The sequence below is a fragment of the Sparus aurata genome, chromosome 12 (assembly GCF_900880675.1).
Source record: "Sparus aurata chromosome 12, fSpaAur1.1, whole genome shotgun sequence".
In the NCBI taxonomy this organism is placed as follows: Eukaryota; Metazoa; Chordata; class Actinopteri; order Spariformes; family Sparidae; genus Sparus; species Sparus aurata.
Genome location: NC_044198.1, coordinates 21,095,862 through 21,113,191, shown reverse-complemented (window position 1 = coordinate 21,113,191; position 17,330 = coordinate 21,095,862). Strand labels below are relative to the sequence as shown.

Here is a 17,330-nt window from a genome sequence, read left to right as displayed (position 1 = left end):
TCGTTTTGAAGATGCACTTTACTTCCACATTAAAATGTTCATGTGACATTTTTGAACACAAACATTCAGAGATGCTGCTCCGTCTTGAGTCTTTTGCGCGCAGGAAAATGTCCCGAAGAGCGATTAAATAGTAAAATCGCAGATGTTTGTGCGGAGCTGAAGTGTGAGTCACCAGTGAGATCTAACAAGTTCTGCTGTTTAGTATTTCTCACCTTTATTTATAAACGCACATCCAGCCTGAACTCATGCGTCCGGCAGGAAACTGAGCAAAACATCTTGATTGCATTAACAAAAAAAACAACTTAGAGGATAAAAGAAAAAAAAAGAAAAAGAAAAAACACCTTCTGGCAGTTTTTACACTAAGTGCTGTTTTGCGGGAGGTCGTGTCGGTCGTACATCACAGCCCCCGGGGGGTAAAACAGCACGGCGGGCTCCTCGGGCGCGCTGACGGGCACCAGGACCGGACCCTGCTCGTTAATCTCCTGCTTTGTGGTGGCTGTGAACGGCCTGATGGTCGGCGAAGTCATCCGCCAGAAGAGCTTCTTCAGCGCCTTCCTGAACTCTCGCCTCATCAGGCAGTACAGGATGGGGTTCAGGCAGCTGTTGGAGTGCGCCAGGCACACGGACACCGGGAACACGTACTCCTGCGTGGTGTAATACTCGTAGCTGAAGTTCACCACGTTGAGTTTGATGAGGATGCCCCAGACTGTGAGCGCCTGGTTGGGCAGCCAGCAGAGGAAGAAGGACAGCACCACGATGGTGACGGACTTGGTGACTTTGGCGCGCCGCTTTGCGCTCGACGTGTTGATGTTTTTGGAGGTGATAAAGCGCAGCAGCAGCAGGTAGCAGGCTGTGATGATGCCCAGCGGCAGCACAAAGCCCAGCAGCACCTTCTGGGAGTGGTAGAGCCCGAGCCAGAACTGCGCGGTCCCGTTGCTTTCGGGGAATTTGACGAGACACAAGTCCTCGTTGGAGACGGTCACGGTGGTGGAGAAGACCGCGTGCGGCAGCGCGGCGGAGACGGCGACGCACCAGATGAGGACGGTGATGCAGCGCGCCGAGCAGCAGTGCGCCCGCCGCCTTCTGCCCTTCAGCACCGAGGCGAGCGACCAGTACCTCGCCACGCTCATGGCAGTGAGGAAAAACACGCTGGCGTACATGTTCATGGCTGTCACATAGGAGACGATCTTGCACATCGCTTTGCCGAACAGCCACGTGAAGTCCAGCGCGTTTTCCACCGCCCAGAACGGCAGAGTCAGCACGAACTGGAAGTCCGTCACCGCCAGGCTGGTCACGAAAAGATTAATAGAGGATTTTTTCCACACTTGTTTGGACTTCATTAGGTACAGGACAAGCAAATTCCCGACCAGACCCAGCGCGCAAACCAGCGAGTAGATGACAGAGACCATAATCCTCACAACAGCGGCTCCATCTCCCACAGAATCCGTTTTATCCGAGTCCGACAGGTGGGAGAAGTCGCCCCCGGAGCTGTTGGAGGTGTTGAAAAAGGAGCTGAAGTTGAAGGCTGCAGCAAAGAGTATCCCTGCCGAGCCCTCGTAGTTTGTGTCGATATATTCTCCAGACATTTTCACTTTAATCCCAAAGGTTTGCTCAAAACATTCCCGTAAATCCACACCCGTCCCCTCCTGGAGAGAAATCCTCGGGTTTCAGGCTCTAAAGGACATATTGGAAAAGCGGGTTTAGGTTTCCTGTGATCGGACACAAGCACATGATATATACATGTTGCTTTGCATCCCCTGACAAAGCTGCTTATGAGGTTGGCTCTGAGGTTTTCTCCGTGCGTCCTGACGCAGCGCTCAGGAGCAAACTGGCGCTGTCCGCGGTTCTGATCTGATGACATGTGACCAAACCTGGTCTTGAAATTCATGGAACTATATGGATAACAATGTCGTCAGCTGGCTATGAAAACAAATACAACAGTTTTTGGGTTTTTTTTGGTTGTTTTTGTTTCTTAGTTTTTTTTCCCTTTGTAAATCAACTGTTCCCTTAAGTCCCTCACACATACACCGACACTAATACATAGTGTACTGCAGTGAAGGTCAAAGGTGCAAATGCTACAAAGCTTTCATGCGCTGACTTCTGGAGTCCAACAGGTGAAGTAAAGTGTGGTGGGAGTATGTTGGACATCATGACCAGACTCTTGGAAACATAAAGACTGCTTGGAGGAGGCTTTATTGAAAAATTGTTTTACAGAGCAGTATTACAAACACGAGATTCAAGATACTTGAGTGACCCAAACACAGACAAGGGAACCAAACAACAATTAAAACCCATTAGCCTACAATGGCAAGTTAAAAGTGTTAAGCAGACGTACAGATTGAGAAAATGTGCTCTTCTGAAATCTGGTTTGTTCGGCAGTGATGTGCACAAGGGGGGGGAAATTGTTGAAAAACGTGCGCTAAAGTGCCTTCTTGGGAGCCAAAACGTGCGCTAAAGTGCCTTCTTGGGAGCAAAAAAAGCGTGCCAAAGTGCCCTCTTGGTTGGCAAAACACACTAAACTGCTCCCTTGGCAGGTTAAAACATGATAAACTGCCCTCTTGGGAGCCAAAACACGCACTAAAGTGCCCTGTTTGGAGCCAAAACACGTGCTAAAGTTCCCTCTTGGGAGCCAAAACACACGCTAAAATGCCCTCTTGGGAGCCAAAACACACACAAAAGTGCCCTCTTGGGAGCCAAAACACACGCTGAAGTGCCCTTCTTTTCACCCCTGCCCTTCAAAAAGTCTGTGCACGCTACTGCAGTCCGGTGTGAGAGGGGAGAAGATTAAAAGGCTGTGAGCTGAGTGGGAGCATGCCTTCAAAACCTTCAGCCCCCCTTTTAATGGTCAAGCATTGACTTCCACTAGAGGTAGAAGGCCACACAAAGTAATTTTTTCTTCAATCGTCTCTCAGCCCTCTGCTGACATAAGTTAAGGATGCTCTCTACTGCTGCTCAACAAACCAGCTCCAAAACGTCGCTGGAAACACAGCAATTTTCTTCAATTGTATAAAAAAGAAAAGCCTCCGATGTGATTTCTTCAAAAGAATGGTGGTGTTATGCCCCCATTTCAAAGTCGTTCCAGGTTATTTGTGTTGCACCAGTCAGTCCTCCAGAGATTAAATCTCCTTTCTATATGCAGTTTCATCATTTCTGGAGATCAAACCCACTTCTGTAGCATCAGTGTGTTTAATGAGATTTTGAAAACCACCTTTAAGAATCCCTTCGAAAATAAATTACTCCCGATTTTCTTCCAACAGAAATGTTCCCCAAATCCTTGAATAAGTGGATCTGTTGGGCAATAAACAACAACCAACTCTTCTTCTGAATGTCAAGAAAAGAGACACTAAAAGCAACAAATACCATTTTAAATAATCAATTACTACGGAAATGTCAAACCAAAGTTGGTAAACATCTTCAACCCCAATCTATGGACTCTTTCTTGGGCCGGCACATTGACTTCCTGTCTTATCACCACCTTGAGGTTGCCGGGCAACCAGCAGAGAGTCCAATAAGTCTTTTCACGAAACTAAGCTGCTGAGGCTTCATACTGAGCACACGTATATGAGAGTGGTATTGATCGTGGCCTTCAATCTCCAGTAAGACAGTGAATAATACACCGAACTTTCAGGCAGGTTAAGTGTTCTTGTTTTTAACTTTCAGCATTTCCTTCAGAAGCGTCTTTCTCCGAAGTAACAAAAGATTCCTTTTAGCGCTGAAAACATTTGTGATGACTGAGCCCACTGGCATCAAAACAAAATTAATTTATGTAAAGTTAAAGTGGGCATTTATATGAAACCACTGTAATTTCTTTTATGATTATCCGCCTTTTCCGTGAAGGTTCTCATCCACTTTGCACCTTTTATAAGACGTGAGCAGTCAGTTTGCTGAGGGTCGTCTCTCTGCTTTCACAGAGAAAACAATGAGAGAGAAGCAAACACATGGTGCTATATAATTTATCTCTTTGTTCTGATCGACTCAATAATAACAATGCGTTATAAGCAGAGTGCAAGTGAGACGGAGAGTATTTTTCTACCTTCAAAGGTTTATTTATACTTCATCCATAATTAGCAGCAACTAATCATTAGAAGAACTAGCTGGAGTCGTAATGATGGGGTGGTCTGTTGTCGGTTAAGATGCCCAAGAGATAATTCAGCTATTCACCTCTAATAACCTCTTGTTATAGTATAAAAGGGACTGTACATATTTACAAACAATGAAAGAACATAACATCTCTGCACGTATAGCATATCCACAATAGAAAGAACATCCATCCATCCATTCATCCATCTTCTTTCACTCTTCCAGGGGATGTTTACAGGGGCAGCAGGCTCATCAAGGAATTCCAGACATCGCTCTGCCCAGTAACGTTCTCCAGCTCCTCTGATTCTGATTCTAAATTCTAGGCCTTCTCTGGGCTCTCCTAGCAGTTCAACATGCCCAAAGATCCCCTAAAGGAAGCCAACTAGGAGGCATCATCAGATTCCCTTCATGTCTCAGGTGGCTCCCATTAGAGCAGTGGCTCTACTCCGAGCCCCTGCAACACGGCTGTCCAGCGGAAATTGAATTGCAGTCCATCCAAAGGTTGTTGAGACATTTCAGTCTGGATCAAAGTTGACAGATACTATCTGCTCTAGCTATTATCAGAAATCAGGCAGAATTCAAATATTTATGTATATTTAAGTGTGTGTCCTAATATATTGACTTTTATTAAATCCCTGGATTGGTCCACAAATTGTTTTAAAAAATCTGATTTCACTTGATATTCCGCTTCGTAGCTTGTCCTCACAACTATTTCTTTGTATGTAAGTGTTAGTAAAATTAAAAAGGTAAATGTTCATTTAAAGGGAAATAAATTGAGTCTTAGTCCCTTAATTTATCTGTAATTTAAGACCGAGTGGAGGGCAGTGGATATGGCATCATCCGTGGATCTGTTAGTTAGAGTGTCTACCAGCAGATCCACAGAGGATGCCATAGCCACGATCATCCACTCAGTCTTTGCAGACAATCTTAAATGATGATCAAATTAAGATTGTGTGGGCAGGGGATATGGCATCATCTGTGGATCTGTTAGTTAAAGTGTTAGTTAAAACCAGCAATTCCAGAATGATGCCACATCCACTGTCTACTCAGTATTCACAAATAATCTTTAATTATGATTAAATTAAACCTCACCAGTATGCATTTAGAACCAACCGATCCATGGAGGATGCCATAACCACGGTCTTCTACTCAGTCTAAGCAGACAAGCTTAAATGATGATTTAATTAAGATTGTGTGTGAAGACTGCATGGAGGGCAGTGGATATGGCGTCCTCTCTGGACCTGTTGGTTCTGAATGCATACTGGAGAGGGTCCAGGCAGTCTGGGAGGTTGTCTTTGATGTGCTGGAGAATGAGTATCTCAAAGCACTTCATTACATTATAGGCAGCGTTTTGATCCGAGTTTAAAGTGAAACTCTCGCCAAAATGCAACCAAGGCTTTATTTGTGATTGAATATGAGTCAAACCTTCGGGTAAATGCATAATTATGAGGAAAGAGGCACTTTTAAGATTTACTGTAGTTTCATTTTCGGGCAAGCTAATTTTGAACGGGAGTGCTCGGGGCAGGGATGCTCGTGTTCATGAGCAGAGACCCTGGTGATGCTACGAGCACTTTCATGTTGTGTCGAGCCTTCTTAGTGTTGTAAAATAGCGATTTTGATGCCATCGTATCCCTGCCCCGAGCAGTCCCATTCAAAATTAGCTTGCCCAAAAACGAAACTACGGTAAATCTTAAAAGTGCCTCTTTCCTCATAATTATGCATTTACCCGAAGGTTTGACTCATATTCAATCACAAATAAAGCCTCGGTTGCATTTTGGCGAGAGTTTCACTTTTCACAGTTTGTAGTGACAAAAATATATCAGCATTTTGTTTATGCGTTAGAGTTATGCACGTGATTTGACCTTTAGTTCTGCTAATTCTTATTAAAACCATCAAAGAATATCAAAGCTCAACGTGATACGAGATACCTTAGTGTTATCTAAAAATTCAAAGGTTCCTTTTCCAGCAGTTCTCCTATATTCATCACGGCGTATAGTTTCATAGGATAAGAGAAACAGCATATGGGCAAAGTGGCATATAGTCAGAGTTGATAATTGATGACGGAACATAAAGGAAACCAAATCTCAGCGGGGCTTTAACTCCATCCATATCAATGTGTTTGTTCTCTGATCCATTTTGTATTTCCGGGAACCGAGATAAAAGAACACTGAAATCGTCTGTGTAATGTTCCTTCACCAAACATTTGCCCTTCGCTCGAAGCTGTGAAACCATAAGTCTTCTGCAGGATTAAACATGTCACATTCCCTGTGATCCTCTGCAGTACTGATAAACGTATGAGACAGGAGAGATGTCCTCTACAGCCAGTATCCCTCCCCATCACAACAGCACATGCGCCATCTCGCAAACGGCTTCCTGATCCTCCTGCCTTCGGAGAATATCTTCTTCACTTGACAGCTGACATAAGAACGATGGCTGCAGCATCCACAGAGTATAACCCATAGGCTCCTTCCTTCTCTGACTAAAATGTTCTTCCTTCTTCTTCTTCAAATGTAACTAAGTACATTTACTCAACTACTGAACCAGGTACTTGTACTATAACTTATTATTTACATTTCATACTCCACTCAACTACATTTTGGATGCTTTTGATATTAAGGTACATTCACTATCAGATACTTCTTAAGACTTTCACTCAGATACTATTTGTATCAGTGACTTTCACTTTTACCAAAGGAACATTTTGACACAATATTGTTACTTTTACTCGAGTATGACTTTGTATATGGAAGACTGAAACTGCCAAAATCGAAAATAAACAACTGTCTCACTGAATAAGTAAATATGCCATTAAATGCACAACAAGTAATACTGTAAATAAATGGATTCATAATGGATTTATGGAATTGACATTTCTGTTTCTAATTTGCTTCTGTATGTATTTATCTTTTTATTAAATCCCCTATTTATTACATTTGTTTTACAATTGTATTCATTAAAGTATTAGTAGTTATTTTAATTAATACTATTTATTTATTTATTTATTTATTGTCTTGCAAAATGCAAGGGCAACTATAGACATAAACACAGTAATAAATATATGTAATTAACTAAATGTAGAAATTAATACATTTGAATAGAAAATCAATTGGGAAAGTAAATTAATACAGGAAATTAAATAAATAGAGTAGCAAACTAACAGAAATATCAAGTTATGTCTTATTTTATAAATTTAATTATTCCTACATTTAGTTTTTGGTGCATTTAATGTCATGTCAGTTTATTCATTGAGCCATTTAATTGTTTATTAATTCATCTATTAATTCAGTTATTGAGTATTTTTGGTTTTGGCAGTTTCAGTCCTCCATATATGGTATCAAAAGCAAAAACATTCATTATGCAAGCTGTGACTTTTATTATAAATCAACTTATGGCATAAACATTAAGATGTAGGCAGTATTCTAATTTTATATTTGGATAAGATGGACTTAAAACGATATAATATAATTTGGGGTTCTCGAATGTAGTGTTTATCAAGCTGTTCTTACGTACATGCACTCTGTCATGTTCTGTCTGCTGTCTTGGTGTTTTGCTGACCTCCTGTGGTTTGTGTGCAAACTACAACAACTGCACTTGAACTGATTTGAATGGAATACAAACACATGACAGTACTGTAACGCTGCCTGAACAGCTCCCCACGACCACTTCCATTACAGATCTATCTGGTGCTCGGCGTGATGCAGTATCTCCCAGTCAAACTGTTTGGTAGTCGTAGCACAGCTGCTGGAGCCGACAGATTTGACACATACCGGGGAACAGATGGAGCTGTTATTGAATGAGCCCTCTTCACATCCACACTTCATCACATGTCTAATATCCACTGACAGTCCACTGAAGCACACAGTCGTTTTTAAGGTGTTTATGAAAGAGATTTTTTTTTAACTGCGTCTCCGCTCCAAATCAAACATCTACTACAGTTTGGCTGGTATCTGTCTTTCTTATCAGCCTCATTGCTAAGTCCTGCAGACACACCCCTCATATAGAAACTCCAGCATTCCACAGCTGTCACTCTTTTGAAGACGGCCGGGCACCTGAAAATAGGTCAAAGATCCAAACTACTTCAAGGTTAACAGGGCAGAGAATAGATGCCCTTGAATACAAATTTTTAGGGTGGTGTGAGCATGCACAATGTGTCACAGTGTTTTCATCGTACATTATTGTTTTTGATTGAATTGTAGATTGCATTATTCTCTTATTTTTATAGTTAGCAGTAAATAAATTCACAATAAGGGAAGTCAGGAACAAGTCAGTCGTTTGGCAAATTGCAAAACAAAAGCAGAAAGTGTTTCTCATAGGATTCAATGCCAGCAGGCCATGACCACAACGATTTTTGATGAGATTTTCAGAAGGGATCCAAAAAAAAATCGGTGGCACCACCCAACACCGAAACCGTGTAAAAATAAAACAATAGGTGGCGGGTAGATTAACAGGAAGAACAGCATGACAGGGAAGAAAAAGAGATACAGGTGTAGTTTGAGATTTGGGGGAAACACCTAAATTGTCTTTCATGCCGAATGTTAAACTGGACGATCAATACCACCCTCAAGTCTCTATGGGAAGTGTAAAACTTCAGCCAGGAATTGTTTGGCTTAGCTAGCGTAGCACAAAGACTGAGAAATAAGGGAAATCAGCCTGGCAGACCAACAATGACACACAAAAGGGACGACATGCTAAATCCGTGGAGTGTTTTAAACATTCAATACCTACAATTCTGGCCATATCTTAAAAAAGGCTCCTTTGCAGATTGCCATTTGAAACAGTGTTTGACTCAAGGACAAAGCGAGTAAGGAGATAAATCCCTTGTGCCAACAGGATAAAGTCACATCAAGTTGGAGGACGATACTGTATTATGTTCACACTCACATTGGAATTTCTTGGCACCAGCAGCATGAAACTTATGACTCCCATTGGCAATACAACACCATAGCAGCACAACAACATAATAAAACTATAACCAAAGTACGGGTGGAATAATCTTTACTCGATCTGAACATGTCTGGCACATTTGTTTGTGCAATAGTTTGAATATTGCATGTATTTGATTAACAGCTAAAAATGTCAACGTTATCATCTGTAACCAGGGTAACAGTAGTTCACGGGGCATTTTGGAGATGCTGAGACATTTATCTGCGTGGGAGTGCAAGTACGCTGTCGTCTTGTGAACTTGAGCTCATTGTTCTGCAATGAGATCAAAAATAAATAACAGACTGAGTAATATTTCTGGGAAAACTCACAAAGAACTACCTAATATCTCATTGCAACAGATTTAATTTTGTAGCATTTGTGTTGAGTTTTTGAAAGAATAACTAAAACGGCCAACACCTTTACAGACATACAGTATTTATTTAAAGGTGACATATAAACAGACTTCACTCACTCTCTCTCTGAACTCTCTCTTCATTCTACTTTTAGATGCAGACTTAATACACATACATATACACATTAAAAGCCCAGTGAAAGGCTGGCAGTTTGGGAACTGTCTCATACAGTGGAGCACTTTCACGTCAGTCGAGCCTCCACACACAGGCTCGGCTGTTCTGCCCCTGTAGCTCCGACGCAGTTCGGCTCCAAATATACAGTTCAAAAAAGCCTCCAGCACAAGTTCTCCTTGTCCTCCTCCAACGCAGGAGTCCAGAACTGCATCCTTCGGTACAGAGAAGGCTCTTCTTGCATTGCTAATGTTGACGAGTAACAATATTCTGTGTGAGATTATATGGAGACGTTGGTGTGGAGAGAGGAATAAATGATAACGGTTGATGTTGTGTAAAAATGTGACGTATCGATACTGTGCATTTGTGAAATGACACTAAACAAAGTAAAACGAAAGTAAAAAAAACGATTTCCCAAAGAGTTGGGACGCTGTGTAACACAGAAAGAAAACAGAACGAGACAACTGGCAAATCTTTTTTGACATATACTCAATTGAAAACAGTGCAAAGACAATACATTAAACATTTAACCTCATCAGCTTCATTGACTTTTGTAAATATATGCTTTTTTTTAATCTGATGGCAGCAACACGTTTCAAACAACACTCCACAGCCCTGCTGAAAAAAACAGCATAGACCAGCACTAAAACCAGCACCAAAACACAACATATGCTGGTCTTGATGGTCACTAGCAAGACCAGCATATGTTGAGTTTCGGTGCTGGTCTATGCTGTTTTTTTCAGCAGGGAGGTAAATAGGCCTAATAGCACCTAAGCAAACGTATCCACATGTTTGGCTTTATCTCACTCATCTGTCCATCTTTGCAAAAAGTATAAAAGTAACTTTTAAAGTATAGCTAAAAAAGGACAAGTTGTGGTTTTAGAGGAAGTTAAGTGATGCGTTAGCCTATTTCAGATTTTCCAGTCTTGCTGCTAAACTAAAATGACCTACTGCTTGTTTTAGCTAGCCAGGTTGCAGTAGGTTAGCTTAACTTTGTTGGGGAAACAGCTTGCCAGGAATGAAATAAAAACATCTGCCACCACTCAAGGTAACTATTAGATGTTAGTCTATCGCATCACAACCAAAAGTTTTGGTTTTAGAGAAAGTTGCTGCTGTTGCTGTTAGGCGAGGAAAGGTGGCAGTCTAAGCAGGCGTATTTCAGTCGGCTGTGTTTGCACGGTCCACAGCTCAAACATAAGTTAGCATCATAACAGAAAAGTGTAAAGCCATCTACAAACATTTTAAGTTGTATTGCAGTGACAAAAGTGATGACAATGTCGACTACTGAGGAGAATCAATGCTAGTGCAGGGAAGCAGGGAAGCTAATGCTAGCATCTCTGGCAACAATTGATTGGGTATGAAAGGGGTTTCCATGAAAGGCACAGACGTTCACAAGCTAGGACGAGCTTACTTACTTACTAGATGAGCTCGGTCACATGACTGAGTTTTCTTTTTATTTACGTTTACACAGCGTCCCCAACTTTTTGAATCGGAGTTGCAGAAACAATATGACACAAAGATACAGCATATTGAAACAGCAATAGTGCACATTTCTAGTCATTTGGTAATCTGTTTATGTGGCAAGTGGTTCCCAAAGAGAGCATGGAGTGTAGTATCTTCACACAGTCCCTTCTCCTCTCATTTTTCACTGTCTCCCATGCAGACCAATAATCTGATCAGCTGTTCTCATGGGCTGCCAGCTGGTGTCACAGCTTTTTCCAACATAGCAACAATTTATTTAGCGCTGTGCAGTCAGCAGTGCTAAGTGAAAAGGCCACAAGCGGATGTGGCTCCGCGCCATCTGGAAAAAAAAAAGTGTCCGTGCCGACACACAACCAGCAGGAAACTCATCTCCGACTTGTGTTTATTGTAAATCCAGAAAGGCGTCCTCTTAGTCCTCAAGCTCCATCAAAGTCTCAGACAAGGCTGCCCTTTAAGAGGAGGGTGGAAACTCCTGTGCTGCTGTTTGATTGAACACAGCCCTCATCCAGAAATGTCCCTCCTTTGAGCACAGAGGGCCCTCCCATAGCACACTGCCATCACTGTGAGACAAAGGGCAGCAGCTGTCGCATTAAGGACAAAATCCCTCACGTGTAAACAACCTCCAGACTCGCGGCCTCACACTTTTCACACAGCGTCGGTGTTGTGCGGCTCCATTGAATCTTCCGGTAAAGCCGTGTGCGTGGTGCTGGCGTCCATCATGCTCAGCTTCTCCGTCCCGTTCCTTGGCTCTTCTCTCCGTCTTCTCCTCCGCCAACACAATCTGCATCTTCGACTGACAGAGATGACACCATGTGTTATACAGGAATCCGAGTATTTGAATGCAGCAATACTGCCCAAAAATGTCAATAATTGCATTTACCTTTTTAAATGAACATTTCAGCACTATGGGAAACTCACGTATTTACCTTTTTTGCAGGGAGTTATATGAGAAGATTGATACGAATTTCATGTCTGCGAGGTTTGGAGGTGCTGATTGATGTATTCTGTTACGTTTAGACACAGCCAGCTGTTTCCCTACGTGTACTAACTGTCTTGGTACAGATGTTACAGTGTTACTGATCTAGGACTTGTTTCCGTAATGTTGTAATTTACTTAGACTATCCACCTCAGCCTGTCGGTAGCGGAAACAAGCACTTTTAGTGGATATAGTTGCCCCAAAGGATTACGCTGCCCACTGAAAACTTACTGTGAACACATACAGATGAATACAATGAGAAGAATGAATAAAACGAGTCCCGCTATGATGCAGGCGATTATGATTTCTCGTTTCTCTCCTATCCGCCAGTCCAGGTCCAGATATTCACACCTGGCACCGATGTAACCAGGCTGACACCTGAGACAAAGAAAGAGAAAAATAAAGTTCCAAATTGATTTGAATTCAAACTCGTTGAAGTCCGGGAACACAAAGTAACAGGCAATGAAAAACTTCACAGTTCCTTTTAACGTTTTTCTGTCAAGCTCCAAACTTTGAATCACCCTGTTCCTGTCCTTTTTGCTGCTACTAATCTATCTCTTTATATTTCTGAGTCACTGTTATCTTCCCAATCTTTTCTGCAGCAGCCGTCTCTCACCTGCATGACGGTGCCTTCTGTTCTTTAATGTAACGACACTCCCCGTGGACACAGTAGTTTGTGAGGTCTTCAGGACATTTTGAGAAATGGCCGCCATCCCACTCCCCTGTGTCTGGGTTCAAAGACATTTCAATATACCAACAATTCAAGACACAGTTAATCATTTCTGCTGCTAGGGGTCTCTGTATTAAAACAAAACAAAAGACATTTGCAGAGTGTGAGGAGTGAGTGGGGTGCAGAGCCGGACCTTCTGGAGGAATAAACACCCGCAGACGAATCGAATTGTGCTGGGATTCTTTGCTGTTTACTGACGGTGGGAGAACTTGAGATTACTTTTAATTTTTGGAGTTCAAATGCGGATTTATTTATCTCCAATCCCATTTGCAGCAATGGCGTGTATATCTGCCCGATATTGTCGAGCGTTTATGTTCTGTAACAATGACTGTCGACTTGAGCTGGAGGAGGCATTTTACTTTACTTCCCAAACGTAACGTGAGAGAGGAGAGATGAGAGGGGGATAAAAAGAGAGAAAACCAGAGTACCTGGTGAGTGCTGAGTTGAGTGATTGACCTGAATGCAAACACACAACCTCTGCGCGTCATTGCTTGCTAGCTCGCGGCTACCGCTATTGGTGAAAATCTGAGGCGTTGTTGTTTAATTCACGTTTACATTTGCAAACTTTCTTCCTCACTCTATCCTGGAAGTTATAGCGACAGGCGAACAAAAGAAACGCACCATCACCTTGAGTTAATGCACAACTTTAATGATATATGTGTCTGTCTTTGAACAGAGGAGTTGGCCTAAGACATTATCAACCATTCACACCTGGGTTCACCTTAGGCCAGACTTTAGAAACTCAGAGCTCACACGTGTCCTTAATGACTCCGTAAGGTCAAACCCACACAGAGTTTAAAAGCCTGACAACTCCTCTCCAGTAAATTAGAGCTGAAGCAGCCTCTTGGATGAGAGATGAAACATTTCCAAGAAAGTGAAACAAGTCCAGTTGCCTACGATACAGCACCTAGATTTAGACTGTAGAAACTAATGAGCTGTGAGAGGTACGAGCTTTCATATATTGTGTTCGATGGAGTCGTCAGATGTCTTATATAGGTGAAAAAGCTCGAAACTATTTCCATAAGCGTGTTACGTTCTGTCAGCTTGCTTCTTTGACATACACGGTCACCTTCTGGCATGGCCTGCCCGATGTATAAATAGACTGTTTGCAATACGATCCCAGCATGGCGTTCCGATGAATCAGTGCTGGGAAAAGTCTACTGTCATCAGCATCTCATTAGCCACGTGTCTCAGTTATTACAATTCCTAAAGAAATGAATACGTGCTGAGGTGTATAGTTATAGCACAATTACTATTCTCCCCATCTACCTCCTCCCGCTCTGCTCTCTCGCGCTCACAAATAAACACTAAAACACACCCTGTCACAGCTGCTAGTAGGCCAAAGACCTCACGCTGAACTTCTGACCACCGGTTACACATTGTGCTTTTTATAGTACGGGCCGCCGCTATCTTTACAACACATTTCCATGAGATTTACTTTGAAAATGAGCTTGTAAAAGAATACCGCTGTTCAGGTGACATCAATGAGAGCGCCTCAATTGTTGGCTGAAAGATGAGATCCGGCTCGCTGCCATGACCTCGTGAAAAGAAAAATATCCAGTTGCAAAGTTAAGAGGAATAGTTCGGAAACTATGTTAAGTCCTCCGTCTCTTGACAAAAGACCAGATGAAAAGATTGAGACCACTCTGGTGTTTGTTCATGCAGTAAAGCTAAAGCCAGTTTGTTTAGCTTAGCTTAACAGGACAATAGCTAGCATTAAAGGGAATAAAAACACTTACCAGCACTAAGTTAATCAACATATTATATATATCTCACTCTCATTTGTCTAATCTATAGTCTCTTTGGTTTATAAAATGCGTGTTTAGTGTTAGCCTAGCCTATATCCTGTATATAGTCTTTATTCTGAACTAATGTTGCTGGTTGTAGCCAGCCAGCATGGTTAGTTTATTTTAAAGAGGGAGACAGTTTCCCAGAAATGAAATAGAAACTACCAGAGCCTTACATAACCTATTAACATATTATGTTGTTTGATTATCTGTACAAAGAAACTGGGCAGAGGGTTGTGGTTTTAGAGGAAGCTTAGTTATGTTGCTTGCTTCAGTTTTTCTGCCAAGTTAGCTAACCTGCTGCTGGTTGTAGTTAGCCAGCAGTTTGATAGTTCAGCTCAACTTATTGGAGGAAACAGCTTCATAGGAATTAAACAAAAACACCCAGGAGCACCTTATGTAAGTAATTAGCATGTTATGTCAATTATTTAATTTGTACAAAACAGAGTTATAGTTTAGAGGGCAGTCTTTCTGCTAATCTAGCTAACCTGCTGCTGGTCAGTTAGCTTAGCTGAGTGTTGTTTAACCAGAAAATCAGGCAGCTTGTACTGGAACAAAAATGTCTGCCAACACCCAAGCTAACTAAAGTGACATGTACTAAAAGCATTGTGTACAAAATAAAAGTTGCGGGTTTAGAGGGAGTGTAGATGATGAGCTATGTTTAGCCTAGCTACCCGTTTACAGTCCATCGGCTAAGATACAATTATTTCAAATTCTCAAGATCCCATGACTGTCAGAAATATCAAATACATCGGGTTAAACTGTGGATTTTTTCATTAAATGTAATGTTGCGTCATGTAGCTGAAATTACATACCGAAACAAATATATATGGTCATCATTCAGATAATTTTTTGTGACTGTAAAGTCAAATCAGGTATCGAGAGTTTATAGTTAAAGTTGGACATAGACAATTTATATGTTATATAGAATAGGCTTATACTGTATATACTGTATAGAGTCTCTTTTAGCCTGCAGTTATAATGAAAAATGTTTCACTTGACACACTTAATCTGTCAAAGACAAAACATATTTTAACTAATTATTGAATTACAAGATTGAATTTGGAGTATAATGTGTTAAAATAGAAACTCAGTAGGGTTAGTTTGTCTTCCTCTCCACAAGAGTGTTGATATGGTTTATTTTTTTGGACAGCCTGAAAGTGTGACTCCTGCACGATTAACTGCATCTGTTTCTGTCTTTTCTCATTTTATTTCCTTTTCTGTCAAGTGTTTCTGTGCTCAGGTGTGTTTGTATCTCATTTACATCCATATCAGTGCTTTTGTCCATTCTCATATTGATCCTCCACCTTAAAACTTCAAAGCAACATGATACCGCGAAAAGGGAACCGCCTCTAGCCACCTGTCCATATCTACCTGTGCAATTGTCTCTGTTGCCATGGCGATGACAGTGGGACACAGTCCGATTGGCAGACTCGTCCGTCGCATTCCATTCTGCCAGCGAGTATTTGCATAAGGCCAGCGCTGCAGCCAGAAACACAAGCAAAAAAAGAAGACAATCAAACACACGCTCGAAAAAACAAACAAATATATGCACGTGAGAAATGTGCAAACGTGTGCGACGACATTCCTCCCAACTGAGAGGGATCTGCACAAGAGATGACAGGGAAAAACACAGGATCTCATAAGGAGGTTTTTGGTGAATAGCTGACTCATGATGCCAGCCAGCCTCAGAGTGCCAATTTCTCTCAGTCACGCCCTCTTCTGTCTCTCTCACACTCGCACACAAACACTTTTACTGCTGTAAACATAAAAAAAAAACACACTAACCGCCCTGGTCACACTTAAGAAATACATCAAGAGGTTGCCACAGATTGTGTAAACCGACGTATCTGAGTATAATACAAGTTCTCGGTTGTCGTATTTCATTCTGCAGGGGAGAAGCCTCGGTTTGACAAGATAAGTATCCGCAGGTGATATGTTGCTGGTGGACTCTTCATTCAATCATTAACCAACGCTGAAGGCTGTTCAAAAATAGCTCAGAGGGAACAGCCCTGTCTCCAGACCTGCGTTGGCTGCATTACTTTGAAGGCACACTGATGACAAGGTGCGCCGACAATCAAAACAACACTTGAGAAGACAGCTGTCACAAGGAGTACACGTTAAGAATATGAATTACATGTAATCATAACTCTAATGTGTCTGCTTCAGGTTGTCAAACCCTCCCATTTGATTAAAACCAGCCTCCTGTTTAGAGAAGATAAACATTTGTTTTAGTAAAAGGATAAAACAGCAGTAAATCTTACCCGTTAGTATCCCTACATAGAACCTGTGCACCTTGGCCATCTCCTCACTTGATAAAAGTCCTCATCCGACACGTGAAAGTTCAGTTTCATTGACAAAAAGGAGTGAAACCAGATCAATGACCTTTGAAAAAGGTGTGGACACGCTGTGCAAGTTCCCCAGTCGTGCGTCCTATTGTGGTCCTTCATTGATGGCAGCTAGGTTCACAGTCATCGACGAAAGCCTGAGACTCTAACCTACGCACACACACAGCCCAAAGTGCCTCCCTGGACTGTGACTGGACTGCACTCCAGTGTGTTTGTGTGTGTGTGTGTGTGTGGGTGTGGGTGTGTGTGTGTGTGTGTGTGTGAGAATAGAAAAGGGGTGGAACTGAAACCCAACTCTGCTCTCTGCTCCCCGCCCACACCTTTAAAGGAGACTCCATTCAAGGTACTTAGGTTATTTCCTCGTTGACGAACAACTGCACCTTAATACCGGACTTTCCTTTTTCTTAAGAGTTAAATGACAGGCGGGACGCTCATTCACAATAAACTACAACCAGTTTAACGGCAAAACACTTCTAAATC

The 17,330-nt window shown here is 42.0% G+C and overlaps 2 protein-coding genes across 2 annotated transcripts; both read right to left on the bottom strand.

Moving 5' to 3' along the window:
* Positions 1-1,845, bottom strand: rxfp3 (relaxin family peptide receptor 3). The gene has a single exon (XM_030435020.1). It carries the CDS (start codon positions 1,584-1,586, stop codon positions 360-362), a length of 1,227 nt encoding a protein of 408 aa, XP_030290880.1. The 5' UTR covers positions 1,587-1,845; the 3' UTR covers positions 1-359.
* Positions 1,846-9,421: 7,576 nt separating this feature from the next.
* btc (betacellulin, epidermal growth factor family member) lies at positions 9,422-17,067 on the bottom strand. Its single transcript, XM_030434765.1, has 5 exons — positions 16,767-17,067; positions 15,877-15,984; positions 12,602-12,713; positions 12,217-12,363; positions 9,422-11,802 (listed from the first exon to the last, which is right to left on the bottom strand). The coding sequence occupies exons 1-5, from the start codon at positions 16,804-16,806 to the stop codon at positions 11,655-11,657; spliced, it is 555 nt and encodes a 184-aa protein (XP_030290625.1). The 5' UTR covers positions 16,807-17,067; the 3' UTR covers positions 9,422-11,654.
* Positions 17,068-17,330: the final 263 nt, after the last annotated feature.

Excerpts from the sequence above, each read along its gene's own strand:
- rxfp3 (XM_030435020.1), bottom strand. The coding sequence starts at position 1,586 with ATGTCTGGAGAATATATCGACACAAACTACGAGGGCTCGGCAGGGATA.
- btc (XM_030434765.1), bottom strand. The coding sequence starts at position 16,806 with ATGGCCAAGGTGCACAGGTTCTATGTAGGGATACTAACGG. Across the intron at positions 15,985-16,766 it reads CTATGTAGGGATACTAACGG|CGCTGGCCTTATGCAAATAC; the intron begins GTAAGATTTACT and ends TTCTGGCTGCAG. Across the intron at positions 12,364-12,601 it reads CAGAAGGCACCGTCATGCAG|GTGTCAGCCTGGTTACATCG; the intron begins GTGAGAGACGGC and ends TCTTTGTCTCAG.